The sequence below is a fragment of the Anopheles darlingi genome, chromosome 2 (genome assembly GCF_943734745.1).
Source record: "Anopheles darlingi chromosome 2, idAnoDarlMG_H_01, whole genome shotgun sequence".
Classification (NCBI taxonomy): Eukaryota; Metazoa; Arthropoda; class Insecta; order Diptera; family Culicidae; genus Anopheles; species Anopheles darlingi.
Window position 1 is genome coordinate 1583 of NC_064874.1, and position 15295 is coordinate 16877.

Here is a 15295-nt window from a genome sequence, read left to right on the forward strand (position 1 = left end):
TGCGAAATATTTGCTTTTTAATCGGTAATGTTTTAATTATTTCATTTGAATTTGACTAAAAAATATAAACATCACCTAAACTTAAAAGAGCCAAGTATTTTACGGCGCTGTTTATTGGAATTGTCGATTTGCTTAACATAACGAACACCATCTCAACGAGGCTACTTGGTAAATGATGAATAGAAAAAAAAATTCAACTTGATAATGGAAATAAAACTTTTAAATACTGTTGTTGAAAATGCTATTCCAAGGCACATCCCATCGTATTGGTTACCCAGCACGTAACATTTTCCTTTCCACAGCATCATTGTTTGGCTGTTTACCAAACCCGTTTCCTGACAAATTTGTGTCTCTAATAATTTTTATCGGTTTTGAACTGACGTACTTATTTTCGTCCAGGCTACTGGCAAGCCCAGCTTTTTCCTTATAACCACCGAATGCTGTTGTTGGAGAGGAAGTCATTTGGATGGGATCGTACTTGTTGCGATACCCTTGCACCCGATAACGCAGTTGTACATTCGGCGGTGTACGCACAATTTCTGGTAATGTTGCATAGTAAATGATTCGTCGGTTACGCATACTAATTGGACGATTAGTTTCTGAGATTCCATTCAGTACATTATTCGTGTATATGTACTTGCGTCCCCTATGTGGCATCGGAATATCATAACGGTTGTCCGGAAAATAGTAGTAATAAGGATATTTGTAACGTGGAAAATACGAATCATAATCGGTATCATAGCGTCTTTCATAGTAGTGATCATAACGATGTGGAGCCGGTGGGTACATGCGGTCAAACATTTCCGGGTGTAATGGTTCATATTTGTTGAACGACCGGGACGGATACACTGGAGGCTGCGAGGGAGCCATAAACGAGTCATATGCTTTTGAAATTGGTCGCTCGTAGTAAAGCCTGGCTAATGGTTTCCTATAGAGCTCGTATATAATTTTTTCTTTTTCAGTGCGAATCTCAGAATGATCTGGACTTTTGGTTTGTTGTGTTATAAAATTCACCCTCGGCGCTCGTGACTTCATATTTTCGTTCACTATTATTGATGCTTCTGCATTTGAATCTTCCTCTTCTCGAATCACATTAGCTTGAAATTCTGGCTTAGAAGATGTCCTCGTCCATTCTGTTTGCGGCGCAGGATAGTTCTCTTGATTTGTCATCGTTAGTTTTTGAGCGGTGGGGATGTGTTCTTCTTTTTCGGTACTATTTTCAACCAGAAGCGTTGGTGGCACAGGCTGGTTTAGATCACGTTTTATACGTTTTGCGATATTTTCACGATCGGACCACTTGTTTTGGAGAAAATGGCTATGCAATCCTGGCGATTCTAACACTTGGTAAATGTTGATGTGAGTTTGTTTAGCTGCATTACCGAATGGTTTTTCTTCTTCGACGCCGAAGAAGGAAGAGCCTACATCGTCAAATATGTCTGGTATCTCAAAACAATTTGACGTAGTCACGTTTGCTATTGCTATTAAAAATAGCACTCCTACAAACAAAGGATGTTTCATTTTGAAGGTGCTCATTTTTCTGAAAAACAATAACAAAATGTTGGTTTGCTGTAATTATTCAATGCATATAAGAATGGACAAACCGTATTTATTTTTAGTCAAAACATGTATCCCCAACAGGAGCACCATGAAAGTTTATTAATACATAACAATTTTTTTCTTCTTCTATATATATAAAAATGAATGTGTCTGTCCGGATGTCCGGTATAGACTCCGAAACTACTGGGCCGATTGACTCCAAATTTGGTATATGGGGGTTTTTGGGGCCGGTGAGTGCTATAGGCATGGTTAGAAACCCCCGCTACCTTCCTTCATGCCCTTCTCTTACACTTGATTGTTAAAAACATTCATTACTCCGCGAGTTATGAACCGAATACCATTAAAACTTGCACAATTGTTGATGGTCATCTGAGAAACTATGGGACAAAATTTGGTCTACATCGGATGAGGGGAAAGGGGAGCTTCCATACAACCCCAATCCTTAAAATACATCCTAGGGCAATATGGGTATCGTTTCCTAGGTTTTGATGGTCTCTTAATCGATTGGATTCACTTAATACTCTTTTACTTGCTTCTTTCACCTATCCACCATCACCACCCTCCATTCCGTACATCTTGCAGAGCAGAGTGAGGGGTGGGGACCATGGGACCGGCAATGCTGCAAATCGTAACCATTTTTTATTGGTATGTCTATTGTTGGTTTAAATTTTAACAATTTCTTAAGTTTAGTTAAGTCATGAGTTAATTAAGAAGTTGCTTTAATTTTCACAAATCAATTTACATGAAACAATAACAAAAACTTATTCAGTTGCGAAATATTTGAATTGATCAAGAATTATATTAATTTTCGACTATTGATTTACGTGCCTCTTATCAATGACAATTTTCAACGTATCGGATTATGAATGGTAAACGATCGGAATTGCATACACAAACATATTAAGCAGCAGTAACCGAATAGTAATAGAAAGCAATACCAACATATCCTATCTATCAAGCACAACTTGCGATTGGAATGATCACCGAGAATGCCCGAGAGAAAAGAAAGACCCTCGATCTGATCGATCGGCGTTTGAGTTAATTTGAAGTGCGGTGCTTTTAGTTATGATCTACCATGTGACTATTTAAATCATCGTAAGCTGAATACCGGGGAAAAATGGATCAAGTGTGTCGTATTGTTATGCCGTTAAATACACAGCATTTGAACTTAACGAGCTATGTGCAAGCCGAATACTAAAGTCAAACTTTTTTTAAAAATACTTGGGAAAATATAATTCGTTGTTCCAAATGACGTCATTTAGCCCGAAAGGCAAAGCCTTAAAACTAAAACATCATGTTAACTTTCCAGCTCATATTTACAAGCACGTCGCATCTCTATTTCCAACATCACTAACGGACCTAGCTATTGATTTGGTTCATTGATAAATCGAATACTACCAAATTATGGAATAGATAAAATTATATCTACTAAAATTTTAAAGTTCCTGTTTACGATAAACCCACGACCGATCAAAGACAGTACGAAGTCTGTCGGGGCAGCTAGTGTTTGATAAAATTAAACAATATCCGATTGCTGCGATGTTGCAATGTGATCTTAAAATAAATAATATAAACTCTTATACGCATACCCCTTACCCTCCTTCTACTAAGCATGAATCAGAAATCGCATTGTTATTCAAATATGCGTGCAACAAAACATATTGCGCCTGTGTTACGTAAAACACAGTGTACATTTAATCCATTGCCAGCATTGGCATTGGCGAAAATTTAACAGATAACCTTCCATAATGTGTTGTAAATGTGTTGTAAATGTGTTGTATTACGATATATTGAATTATTGAAATAGATTAATTTTTGAAAAACCTGCCACAAACACACAATACTTGGAGCACATCGTTTCTTTTATGCAGTGACCTCTTAAATGTTATTTCCAAATTGACCACTCACCTGTTTGTCTTCTTAAATCTATGAACACAGATGTAGTTCGTTGTCGCCAAACAACAACGTAAATCAGACATCTAATCTCTCGCAACACTGTTCACCAACTGAAATGATTTCTGAATTCAACCAACTGAAATTCTGCGTTTCACCTGCTGATCAAGGGTGCTCGGTATGTATGTGCTGGGAGCACAATGCATGCAAAATGGTTCTACCTCGCTACGGGACAATAAACATGACAACATTAGAATATCATCGCAACGCTTGAGATCACGCGTGCTTGAAACATGGGTTTAAACGGTACACTCTTACGTGCTGCTGCAAAAAGCATGATATGCTATGGGGATTATGTTGGAACTTCGACAGGAATAACAATGTTTGGATGGTTCCTCTATATATCTTTTTACTTTCATTTTCAGAACTGTTTGTTGATCATGTTCAATTTGACTCATACGATTAATGGTTTTAATAAATCCCTGTTTAGTGGTAGTACTATAGACTTAAGTTTCATCCAAAAAGGGAAAATGTGTAACCTTTGGTAAGCTATTTTAAAAAAACAAACTACTTCGCTTTACTTTTCCGTTTTTGCATAATTTATTACCATTAGATATAGATACTGCCCAAGAACGTATGCTTCAAAAATTCCAAAGGCATTGATCCAGATTTTTAATTCGTTGTCGTTTGGTATTCTATCGTGCCTATGTGCAGTGCACAATCATGGGAACGGCAGAACAATACGTGAAGCATGTTTAAATGGTAAATTGATGCCATATCATGGGGAAGGTATAAAGCACACTCAATGCAATTGCATCCCATGGAATGTTTTACTTCCACCATCAACTGACCCGTAGCGAGGGAGGGAGCATTACAAAGGCATTCTGTGCAAGTTATGATGTTTTTCCGTGTATACTTACGAGTGAAATCAGTGCACATGATCGTATACGTGCTCTTAAGTATGGTGCGGTCAGCCTATTTGAAGCCGAACTCTTCATCATTCCGTTAGCCGTTGAATAATCGGCGCTGCTAATTGATGACTGTTCATATGACTAAATGTAATCCGCGTTAATTAACCATCGCAATCGCCAAAGATGACTGCGAGCATTACTCAGCAAGGCGTGGAATGTAGTTGATGAACTGTTGATGAATGCATATTGCGCAGAAGCGTGAGACTCAGCAGCTCAAAGATGCCCATACTTGCTACGTCGATGCTATGGTACACGTGCCCTGTATGGCAAGAACCGTTCAATCCTGAGCACGATTCACCAGCTAGCGGCTATCAGAGTCACGAGCGCGCTCGGTCCTCATTCATCATAACCATCATCAAAATAGGAATCGGAAAACGAATTATTAACCTTTGGGGACAATGGGTGGAACGACTGTTTCGAGTGCTAAGGATTAATGAAAAACCGATCAACGGAAAAAATTTCGTTGGCCCCAAAAATCCGGAAAGACTTAATAAGTTGAGAAAAAACGACCAAATCAAACAAACGGCTGGAAGGATTTTTTGATCAAATTCTAAGCGAAAAATAGACCACACCCTGTACAGTGATAATTGATAAAATAAGACCATTTTGTCGAAAAGGAAAATTTTCACAAAAATCAAAATTCCACGCGTAAAATGGCCTGCGTGGCACTGTACCGTTGTTGTTGTGGCTCTGAGGCTCGCGTGAAAAAAGTGGAAATTTTATAAGTTTTTTGAGATATTTTTGTGAATTGTGATAAAGATAAAGGCGATAAGAGTCAATTTCATTCATTTCCAACACGCGTCGGCGTTCTCGTTGGAAAAATAGCCCGGGAACACCCGAGAAAGGTTGGAAAAACGCAACCGCAGTTTGGAAAGGCGGGGCTCCGACTTTATGTGAAAAAACCCACCTTAGTTGCAAATTTTCGCAAATTTAGAAGGCAAATATTCGTATTTCTTTCTTTCAGGAACTGGAAATAAGCAGTGAGAATTGGCAAATATGGAAGACAAACGAGTTGCGGATTACTTTGTAGTGGCCGGAATGGGAGCCGAGCCAAAACTTCTGAAAGAAAACATATTCAACGATTCTTCGCATCTTCGCTCGGCAAATACGATCGACCCCATTACTGATATAGGGGTTTATTTTCCGTCGCTCGGTGAGCAGATTCCTGCTGACTATGAAGTCCTAGAAAATACTCCGACAGGATTACTGGCGGATCTGAATTTTGGTTCTGTTCGAACCACCGCTTGCTTTATTTACTACCGCCGCGGGAAGGACAAACCTCCGCTTGTTGATATTGGCGTCATGTACGAAGGAGCTGAACGTATAATGTCCGATGCGGAAATTGTCCTTACCACGCCAGGTGATCGGTTGGCGAACGTGAATAATTCTTCGGCCAAAACGTTCCTGACCTTCAGGCGAGCTCCTAACGATATGCCTTGCAACGAACTCGTCGTAACGGATCTGTGCGTCGTTGTGCCGTCGAAAGGGGAAAAACCTCCTCACGCATTTTGCATGATACACAAGACCTTGAACAAAGGACTGATGGGTAGTGATGTGTATCTTTGTTACAAAAAGTCTATGAACCGTCCCAAATTAATCAGTTATGAGCCCGAGATCCTGCACCGTTATCCCACTGTGGATCACAAGGACTTTCCACTCACCCTTTGCCCCAGTGTTCCGTTATTTTGTTTACCTATGGGAACCACTCTCGAAACATGGCCACATGTGCCTGGAGGGGATGGCAAGGTAACACTAGGATACGATTAAGCGAAATCTCTCAATTCGCTAAAATCCAATCTTGTTTTCTAGATGAAGCGGAAACCAATCCAGCCGATATTTAGCACTTTTGTACTTACCGTAAATGATGGAACGTATAAGGTGTATGGTTCAGCTCTAACATTCTATGAAGATTTCGAGTATGTTGAGGAAAATCTATCTTTTCATCTAAACCTAAAATTCATAATAATCTCGTTTACTTTTAGTGACAGCACGTTGAACCAGCAACAAAAAGATCTACTTGAGTGGGGCACTGAATCACCAAAAACCCATTCTTTGCACGTCAATAAGTCGATATGTATTTTGTCGCGATGGCCTTTCGGAGACACGTTTGAAAAATGGCTTCAATTTTTGCATGTTAGTACTGATAGGGTAAACATATTGTAGACACTAATAACGTCGTCAACTGTTGTTTGTCTATTGCAGCAACTTTCGGTGTGTAATGAAAAGCTACCAGTTCCTATCGAGCGCTACATCACTCATTTGCTCGACGAAGTACCTTTTCCGTCCCCGAGCATTCTGTTGCAATTATCCACATTAAGCAATAATCGAATTCTACTTACACTTCCCGAAGATTCCCCATTGCCCCGAAGTGGTGCAGGATATCGGCAGTTACTGTCTAATCTAGGGCCAGAGAATTGTTTGCACGTGTTGTTGCTAGTTTTAACGGAACAAAAACTGCTCATTCATTCGTTAAGACCAGCCATCCTGACGGCGGTCGCAGAAGCGGTGTCCTCTTTTTTGTTTCCTTTCAAATGGCAATGTCCATACATACCGCTGTGCCCATTGGGACTAGCGGAAGTGTTACACGCACCGCTACCCTATCTTATAGGAGTAGATTCCCGATTTTTCGATCTGTACGAACCGCCAAATGACGTGACATGCGTTGATTTGGACACAAACAACATAAGCCTGTGTGAATCACAGAAACATCTCACCACAAAACTGCTCCCAAAACGTGCTGCTCGCACTTTACGTCAGTGTTTGCGTAATCTAGAAGAATTGGGCCAAACTCATGCAGCAGATTCGCATAATAGCTTGGATCGCGATTTGAAAAAGAAAAAGCGCGAACAAAACCTAGAACAACGCATACAAGAAGCGTTTCTTCAATTTATGGCTTCTATTCTGAAAGGATATCGCGATTATCTAGTGCCGATTTCAAAAGCGCCCACGATTGGAGCAACTGATCCGAATGCGTTATTCCGTATGGATGTGTTTCTAAGATCGCGAGATAAAGCGCACCACAAATTTTTCCAGCTGCTCATGAAAACGCAAATGTTTATTCGGTTCATCGAAGAGCGTTCCTTCGTATCTGATGGTGATCATAATCTTGCGTTTTTCGATGAGTGCGCTGAAAAAGTGAATGCGTACGAGGATACTCCGACCGAAATCAAATTGATCGAATGGGACGCTGGACAAAGTAGCGAGAGAACGAAATTTATTTTGCCACCCGAATGTCAACCAGAATTGATGCCAGATCAAAGTTGTCAGTACAGCTCCTTTACTTTAAACCCTATGCTACTAAAGCAATCAAGACGAAGCATGTTAAACAATGTGCTGCAGCAGCAGCAGCAACAGGGTGCCTTGGCTCCAGGATCTCCCATGGCACGACGAACAAAGCACGAAATTAAAACGGCCCAAAAACTGGCTCGCAAGCATCAGGCAAATCCAGAACTGTGGGCAAAACATCTGCTGGCCACTTGCTACTCCATATACTTTATTGTCCTGCCTAGCCTTATATCGGAAAACGCAGGACAAGAACAGGCTGTTCTAAAAGCGGCCTATGATTTACTCAGCAAAGCTTGCAAACTGAAAGTGCAATGTGATGAGGTTTGCTATCGTATTATGATGCAGCTATGCGGTATGCACAATATGCCGGTGTTGGCCGTGCGTCTTCACTACTTAATGAAGCGATCCGGTATTCAGCCGAATGCACTAACGTACGGTGTTTATAACCGCTGCGTTTTGGAAGCTCAATGGCCATCAGAGTCGATTCTCTCGTCACAGATGCGTTGGAGTCGTCTTCGCAACATTGTGCTTGGTGCAGCACATTTTAAACGAGCAGGAAAAAAGTTTGCTGATCGCCGGCGACGGTCTTTGTCGCAAGAGAACAATTTAGGAGGTACTTTAGAGTCGGTTAATGGTACCTCTCGAACGAGTCTCGACTCAGGCTATTCACAAGCAGAAAACCAATCCTGTGCAACTATGGATTTCGCCGCCTTCGATAAGCTTCGTGGACGTCGTGGAACTATTGTTCGTCAGACAAGTACAGGAAACCACAAAGAGCGCTCATCTGATGTGCTGTCCAGTGCAGGGCTTTTAATCAGTGGTGATGGCCCGCACCATCATCTTCAACGCGGCAATGAGCCTAAACCTAATTTCAAATCCACCGCATCAAATAATTCGTGTGATTTAAGTGCACGAGTGTTGGCTAGAGCAGAGAGCTTTGGTGGAGATTCAAAATTTATTGACAAATTGCAGAAACAAAACTTATATCCGACTTCAGAGTCCGGTACCACTGTAAGTGGGGATGATATCAAAGCCAAGCGTGCCCTTAATTTCCAAGAGACTGAAAATAGCTCTCAAGAAGAGCTGGATGATGCAAAGGGAAATAATACTAAAGGAAGTCCAACGAAGTAAGTAGAGTAAAACTTAGATAATAATATTATATTTATGCACTCTGTTTCCAATACCTCCGATAGGATATCTCCTCGCACTTTAGTGACTCAAGACGATCCCTTAGGAGCGTTGAATGATAGTGACGAACACGGCGTCATTCAAGAAGGGCACGCGGAACCCCCTGAGGCAAAGGGCGCTTCGGAACAAAGCAATACTCAACAAGCCAATAGTAACAATAACACTATTTATACCGATCAACCGATCCTATTCAAAGGGCAGAGGTCAGCTACTTTTGACGATTCCGTGCAGCTAAACAAAAGCATTCAACGTTCGGAAACGATGCCAGCTACGAACGCGGTGGCTTCAAGCTTTGTGACCCTTGGCTCCACCTTGAAGTTTAACTTTGGGTAAGCGTACAAAATAATTTGTTACATTTTTTGTTTTGTTGCATGCCATATTAATCACTACACTTCCTTAAGATGACAGCAATAGGCTTTCCTTGTCATTTTATGCCAATAGAATGGGGTTTTATTTCTTTTTATTTCCTTTATGTCCTGCATCATAAACCTGAATGATTTGTTACATAGCCGTTACTCACCTGCACGTATGTCAATGAAAAAAGATTTAAAGTCATTGTCGACCAACATGATCGAAAATATTTCCAGTATAAGGTAAGTTTCATGCCCTTTTACCGTATAGCAATATTTCTATTGTTATGTGTTAATATTCCTTTTCATTCATTGGTCACTAAAAGACAGCCAATGGTTAATGAAGCACTACGAGTAATATCCATTATTTTTCTGTATTACAGCCCCAATTTTAGTGGAAAAAAATCAAATGAAATTATTCAAGGAGGTTTGAGTAGCATTAAAAGTGCGGCCAGCTCAGTAGCAAAAAAGTTAGACGAAATAAAAGAAGCCATATCTGCAAATACGACACCGGTAAAAACGACTGGACCAAACGGTGGAGGAGCTCAAATGGAACGGGATGGCCACGGGTCTGAGAACGACTTGCTACACCATGACGAAACGGGCAGTGGATCAGTAAATGGTGCTCGTTCGAGGCGAGTTTCAAGTGAATTCGATCTGTGGGGTAGATTTAGCGAATCGCGCAAATCTAGCTACAACAATCTTGTTCCTTTGGGAGAGAACACCACTTCTAACAGCAGTTTAAATGCATATCCCACGCTACCAGACAACATCTACTCCTTAATACCAGAGGTAATGTTTATTGATTTATTAGATTCTTATGATATTTTGTATGATATTATGATTTTTGCTGTCTGCATTTCAACAAAAATCATAGTCAATAATTTTACAACATGCATGATTGAAAAAAGACCCTTAATGTCTTTTTCCAGACATCTGATACCAACGAAACTGATTACGTGATCCAGATAATGTCTTGCTCACAATGTCACAACTGTTCGGTATTGCTCTACGACGAAGATGTAATGGCTGGTTGGTCGGCAGAAGATTCCAATCTTAATACCACATGTCACGCGTGTAACAAAGTTACAGTGCCATTCCTGAATGTTCTTATTCTTTCCGATGACAAAACGACACAAAAATTAAATTCCCAACAGCTGTCGCAGGATGTTATAAGTGTGCCATACTTGAATCCTCTTGTGCTACGAAAAGAACTAGAAAATGTTCTTAGCCAAGAAGGCGATCTTACTCTCACAAAGGCCGTTTTTGTCGAGGAACATCCCATAATCTTTTGGAATTTAGTATGGTACATGGAACGGATAGATGTTTCTACTCATTTACCTAATCTTGTAGTACCCAAACAGGTTGGTTCGACAAAGGGCAAATGACAATACTTTCTTCAAACTCTTTCATTTTATGTTCGAAATGTGTTTGTGTGTGTTTTAAGGAGGACGAACAGGTAGATCCTTTGAGTATTGTGAGAACCGTTACTGTGCACTGCTTGTGGGATAATCCGCGGCTACATTCAGAGGCTGGCCCAGCAATGTATATGCTATGGCGGCAGAATCAACCAGATAGTACATTATTGAAAGCATTGCTAACTGATCAAACGTCAATCAACAGAACGTAAGTTTGATATTTAGATTTCATCTCTTACCTCTTACATTTACATGTTATTTTTTTTTAGTGTGATGCAGCAAGTAATTGCCTCGATTCGTTGCAATCATTTACTAACCCCTGTCAAGCGGCTAGCAAATGAGAGACAAAAGTTGAAACATCGAGGCATTGACCGAACACACTCGATCTATCGTGACATGCTGTTCCTTGCATTCGTCGAAATAGGACGCGCCGATATCGATCTCATTTCGTTTCATCGGGAATATGCTGCAGTGTTTGATAAGCTCGAACTAGATAAATTCGACACGTACTATCGCACGCAAGATCTCCCACCGTCACCAACGGCTATTTTTTGCAGAGCATATTTCAAACCACTTCTTTTGCCTTGACGTTCTTTGTTTTTTAAGAAAAATGCAGCAGAAATCGTCGAAAACACATCTGTGGGATGTGAGACACAGCAAAGCATATAGTTGAACCTTTTTTTTCTCTATTTAGCATTCATATATTGAAAAAAGAAAAATGAAATCAATTGGCAAAGCTCAATTGTATAAAGCGAATAACAATACTTTGAATGTTACTTACAAAGCATACACATTTCATACTATTCTGCTTATTGTTTCTATTGTAATAATTGTCAGCCTGTTTCATTGATTTTAGTTTAACTCAAGGTACTAAGCGATAGCTTAAAATTAGACATACAAAGAACACTCGCTAGGTTCCATTTGATGCTGACCGTAATAGATAACATTTTATTGCAAGTCACTCATAATAACACGCTTTTTAATGGAAACCTCTATCAAATGGTTTGCACGTCAATATTCTACATCGTTGGGATAAATCGGGTGGGAATATTGGTCGCAAAAAGGGAAAAATAAAGTACTGGAATGTACGACTAATGACATGTGTACAAGTGGTGCTCTGAGCTGAAGACTTGAGCGTTATAATATTGAATGCAAATTTAAGATTTCTACTTCTGCATCAAATGGCACTATCGTTAGACACCCAAACAAAACACATACATTTGTCATTTCAAGTATTTTTTTTTGTTTCATTCCTCCATTTATTGGTAATAAGATAATCATGCATTTTTGCTCCTGAAATATTTTTTCCAGCTATATATTAAATACACGCCTTTCTAAACTATCTCCTCTTTCTACAGGATGTATTGGATTATATGAATCCTGTTGTAAAGAAAGTAGTGCGGATATATGTAAAATAAGCCTAAGAAATGTGATTTATTCTCAGCTATGCTTGAGAGGAGCTGGATGGAATTGCCTGGGAAAAGGCCCTCCGAACGCTTATAAAACTATCTATTGAATTTAACTTGATTGATTTACGAGTAGCTTATACTTTTATTACAATAATGATAATGACGCAGCAGTATACATGGATGTGTTTTTAATTTAGAAAAGGGGATGCATTTCGCTTCGGAGTAGACGGTGCTAAATCCATGGTTCGACAGACCCATCCAGCAATATCGACGTCTTCCGTTTCGATGTTTTTGATCCAATCGTGGTTCTAGAATCAAATGAAGTAGTAGTATTATAGTACTAATATCAGTATGACAGTCAGAAATCAAGTATCGGCAGGCCACAAACCATTAATGTTTTCAGGTCAGCTCGTTCCTCTGGATTTTTCTTCAAGCATCGGTCGACAAAATCTTTGAAACGATCAGTAAATGAATTATGCTCCAACCTGGGCGGTGGTTCATTAACTATGTAATCCAACAACTCAAAAATTGCCATCGGCTTGGGTTCAATGATATTTTGTCCAGGCGAACTATCATCTCCTCTATCTTGAAATATTACATCTAACATTTTACTATCAGGAGGGGGAATAGGATACATTCCGATGGCCATTTCCACCAATGAAAGTCCCAACGACCATATATCAGACTGGACAGAGTAGTGTGTTCCCTGAAGCCGTTCTGGCTGCAAATGGAAAGAAATGAATGGTAAATCATCGCTGAAGGGCGATTTATTATGCTGTTGTTTAAACTCACCGACATGTAGCTCCGGGTGCCGACGAATGAATTAGCCATCGAGTCTATGAGCTGTCCAGAAACTCCAAAATCGCAAATTTTAATCTCTCCGCTACTATTCACGAGAATGTTGCTAGGTTTGACGTCGCGGTGCATAATAGCGTGCTTGTCTCGCAGGTAGCTCAATCCTTTAAGAACAGCGGCTGTAATTTTGGCTAGAATTGCCTCTGGAATTCTCCCGGCACGTTTCAAGATCAAGTCCAAGGATCCTCCGTCCATGTACTCCATACAGATGCTGATTTCACCATCGCTGTAGAACGCACCATAGAATCCGACGATGTGAGGAAAGTTGCACTCATGCAACACCTTTAGCTCGCGGATTATTTGCTTCTTGATGGCTGGTTTGACCTCCAGATGAATCAGCTTACGGGCCATTATTAGCTGAGTGGGAACGTGGCGCACTTTCATCACGACACCGCCGTTTCCGGAACCTAACTCACCAAGTTTTTCGAGGTCTTCATCGCTCAGTTCCCCAATCTTTTCCTTTTGGCTCAGAAAAACTTTAATGCGTTTGCGGGCGCTCTCTTCCATCTCCAGTTCTTCGAGTGTTTCAGTAAGTGCGTCGATGCTATTTTTGGGTTTTCCTAGCAGATTGTGTTTGCTGATCACATACTCGGTACCGGAAGGAGTTTTAAACGACGGTGTTGGCGTTGTCTGCTGTCCCGCCGGAACATCGACCGAGCCGGGGGGCAGCGTGAGATTCAGTTTGTTTTTTGTCATCTTACTCATTTGAAGCTTTGCAGAAACACTTTACACGCAGATTTCTGTGCTCTCCTGCAGCGTTGTAAAATGATTTAGAATCCTTTTTTCTCGTTTCAACCTCGTCTGTTTGGGGATCTTTTCACGCTGCAGTTTTCCACGGTTTGCACGGATTGTACGGCCAGGAGGGCACGAGAACGACGACGGAAGTTGCAAATGGTTCTAATTAGCTCTTATCACCGTTATCTTAATACGAAATTCACGAAATTGTTAAAAAAAATGCTAAAATCTCAATTTTTCAACGCGAGCTTCAACAACAACAACGGTACAGTGCTACGCAAGCTACTATCACTGTAAAGCTGTCGATTTAAAGTACAAAATTTTGAAACATAAATTAAGCTAATATGAATGGGGAGGGTAGAAACACTTTTTTAATAGTAACTTTAATGCAGAAATTCCCAACCCTTTGGCCCCTGCTTTATAGTTAAATTTAAGTTTTCTTCTGCCGAATTATGCTCCTGTGAAAAATAGAAGTACAACAAATCACCTGGCGGCAGATTTAGCTGTTTTAGCGCAGATTCAACGTTTTGCGGTTTCTTTCTAGTAGCCATTGCTCGCCCATTGTTTGTCGGTGATTGCTAGTAGCCATTGCTTTAACTAGTTCATCAAGTGTGGGGCCAGAAACGACCAAGATGGCCGAAGAAGAGTGATGGAAAGGGGGAGCGGCCGAAATCTGTGGTATCCTCCTTTGATCCATTAATCGAAAATCGAAAGAATCCAGCGTTTCCGGCGAAACACGAAACCGACGATTGAAACGCACAATCTTCCAAGATGACGAGGAAGATTTCGAAGATGTGTGCCGAAAGAAACAACCCCGGCTGGATAGAATCGCAGTGCCAACTACTTCAAGATGTCCGCAGCTGCAACGAGACGAGCTTTCAGAGCAGCAGAAAACAGAGAGCGAGTCACCTGAGAATCTTGAAATGGGTTTTCAGGTTCGAAAAATGGGCAAATTGATTGTCCAGCTATGAATGAAGTAAGAAACTTCGCAGCGTTTAAGGTAGAAAGAGTTTTCCTGTAATGAATTCGCGATGTGTTATGGATATAGTTTTTCTTTTTCCTCTAGAAACAAAACTACCAAACCTCGACTACCTACGATAAGCTGCGGTTGGTCTGTACAACTGATGATAGTGAGCCGTTGTAAATTAATTCGTCTTTGTTGAATAAATGGTTAAAACTCAATTAGTAACACCCTCACTCACGTGAGTGCTCTGTTCTTGCGTTCTTTTTCACAGAACCTATATTTTTGAAGAATATTAGAGTATTAAAAAGGCGAAGGAGGGTGGCGTCTATACTAGACCGTTAATTAAAAATTTAGAGATGTTTGGACCCCCTACCATACGGTGGGGGCAGATCTACCGTTTCAGTAATTCGCACTATGTTGAGCCAATGACACTCTCATACAAATGTTTCAGGAAAGGAAGGTAATTATAAATTTATGATCTGTAACAATTTCAACACCCAATTAAAATGGCTATGGAGGTCCTAATCCAAGCGAAGGAATTGATATGTTGGCAGTGTTGACAGATTAGAGAATATAATAGACCGTTCGATGGAGAGGCACGCTAGAATAGATTTTACGAATGCAATGCTAATCTATGCTCAGATTTTTTCAATCATGTTTTTTAAATACT

General features: G+C 40.4%; 3 protein-coding genes and 1 long non-coding RNA gene across 7 annotated transcripts; 2 read left to right on the plus strand and 2 right to left on the minus strand.

Moving 5' to 3' along the window:
• Window positions 1-323: 323 nt before the first annotated feature.
• LOC125950259 (uncharacterized) lies at window positions 324-3709 on the minus strand (the record flags this gene model as incomplete). Its single annotated transcript, XM_049678076.1, has 2 exons — window positions 3466-3709; window positions 324-1537 (listed from the first exon to the last, which is right to left on the minus strand). Coding segments are annotated over exons 1-2 (1285 nt in total), but the record flags the coding sequence as incomplete, so codon positions are not given.
• Window positions 3710-5094: 1385 nt separating this feature from the next.
• Window positions 5095-11891, plus strand: LOC125948462 (DENN domain-containing protein Crag). Of its 4 annotated transcripts, none has more exons than XM_049674562.1 (11): window positions 5095-5314; window positions 5386-6167; window positions 6231-6337; window positions 6404-6554; window positions 6624-8833; window positions 8900-9223; window positions 9404-9487; window positions 9628-10036; window positions 10177-10608; window positions 10692-10870; window positions 10932-11891. In XM_049674562.1, the coding sequence occupies exons 2-11, from the start codon at window positions 5418-5420 to the stop codon at window positions 11248-11250; spliced, it is 4965 nt and encodes a 1654-aa protein (XP_049530519.1). In that variant the 5' UTR covers window positions 5095-5314; window positions 5386-5417; the 3' UTR covers window positions 11251-11891. The 4 variants fall into 4 exon arrangements, with proteins under 4 accessions (XP_049530519.1, XP_049530520.1, XP_049530518.1 ...); XM_049674563.1 differs by having other exon boundaries at window positions 5095-5266; window positions 5356-6167; XM_049674561.1 differs by having other exon boundaries at window positions 5095-5266.
• A 346-nt stretch (window positions 11892-12237) lies between these two features.
• LOC125948467 (dual specificity mitogen-activated protein kinase kinase dSOR1) lies at window positions 12238-13946 on the minus strand. Its single transcript, XM_049674578.1, has 3 exons — window positions 12864-13946; window positions 12460-12792; window positions 12238-12379 (listed from the first exon to the last, which is right to left on the minus strand). Exons 1-3 carry the CDS (start codon window positions 13629-13631, stop codon window positions 12260-12262), a joined length of 1221 nt encoding a protein of 406 aa, XP_049530535.1. The 5' UTR covers window positions 13632-13946; the 3' UTR covers window positions 12238-12259.
• Window positions 13947-14213: 267 nt separating this feature from the next.
• LOC125948473 (uncharacterized) lies at window positions 14214-14858 on the plus strand. The gene is made up of 2 exons (XR_007468595.1): window positions 14214-14661; window positions 14728-14858. It is a non-coding gene; the product is annotated as an uncharacterized LOC125948473 (long non-coding RNA).
• The last annotated feature ends 437 nt before the right edge of the window (window positions 14859-15295 follow it).

What these genes read in the sequence shown, in the direction of transcription:
- LOC125948462 (XM_049674562.1), top strand. Translation starts at nt 5,418, where the DNA reads ATGGAAGACAAACGAGTTGCGGATTACTTTGTAGTGGCCGGAATGGGA. An exon ending in TGCCTGGAGGGGATGGCAAG is followed by an intron (nt 6,168 to 6,230) that starts GTAACACTAGGA and finishes CTTGTTTTCTAG; the next exon opens with ATGAAGCGGAAACCAATCCA. An exon ending in ACTAAAGGAAGTCCAACGAA is followed by an intron (nt 8,834 to 8,899) that starts GTAAGTAGAGTA and finishes TACCTCCGATAG; the next exon opens with GATATCTCCTCGCACTTTAG.
- LOC125948467 (XM_049674578.1), bottom strand. Translation starts at nt 13,631, where the DNA reads ATGAGTAAGATGACAAAAAACAAACTGAATCTCACGCTGCCCCCCGGC. An exon ending in GCACCCGGAGCTACATGTCG is followed by an intron (nt 12,793 to 12,863) that starts GTGAGTTTAAAC and finishes TTCCATTTGCAG; the next exon opens with CCAGAACGGCTTCAGGGAAC. An exon ending in CTGACCTGAAAACATTAATG is followed by an intron (nt 12,380 to 12,459) that starts GTTTGTGGCCTG and finishes ATTTGATTCTAG; the next exon opens with AACCACGATTGGATCAAAAA.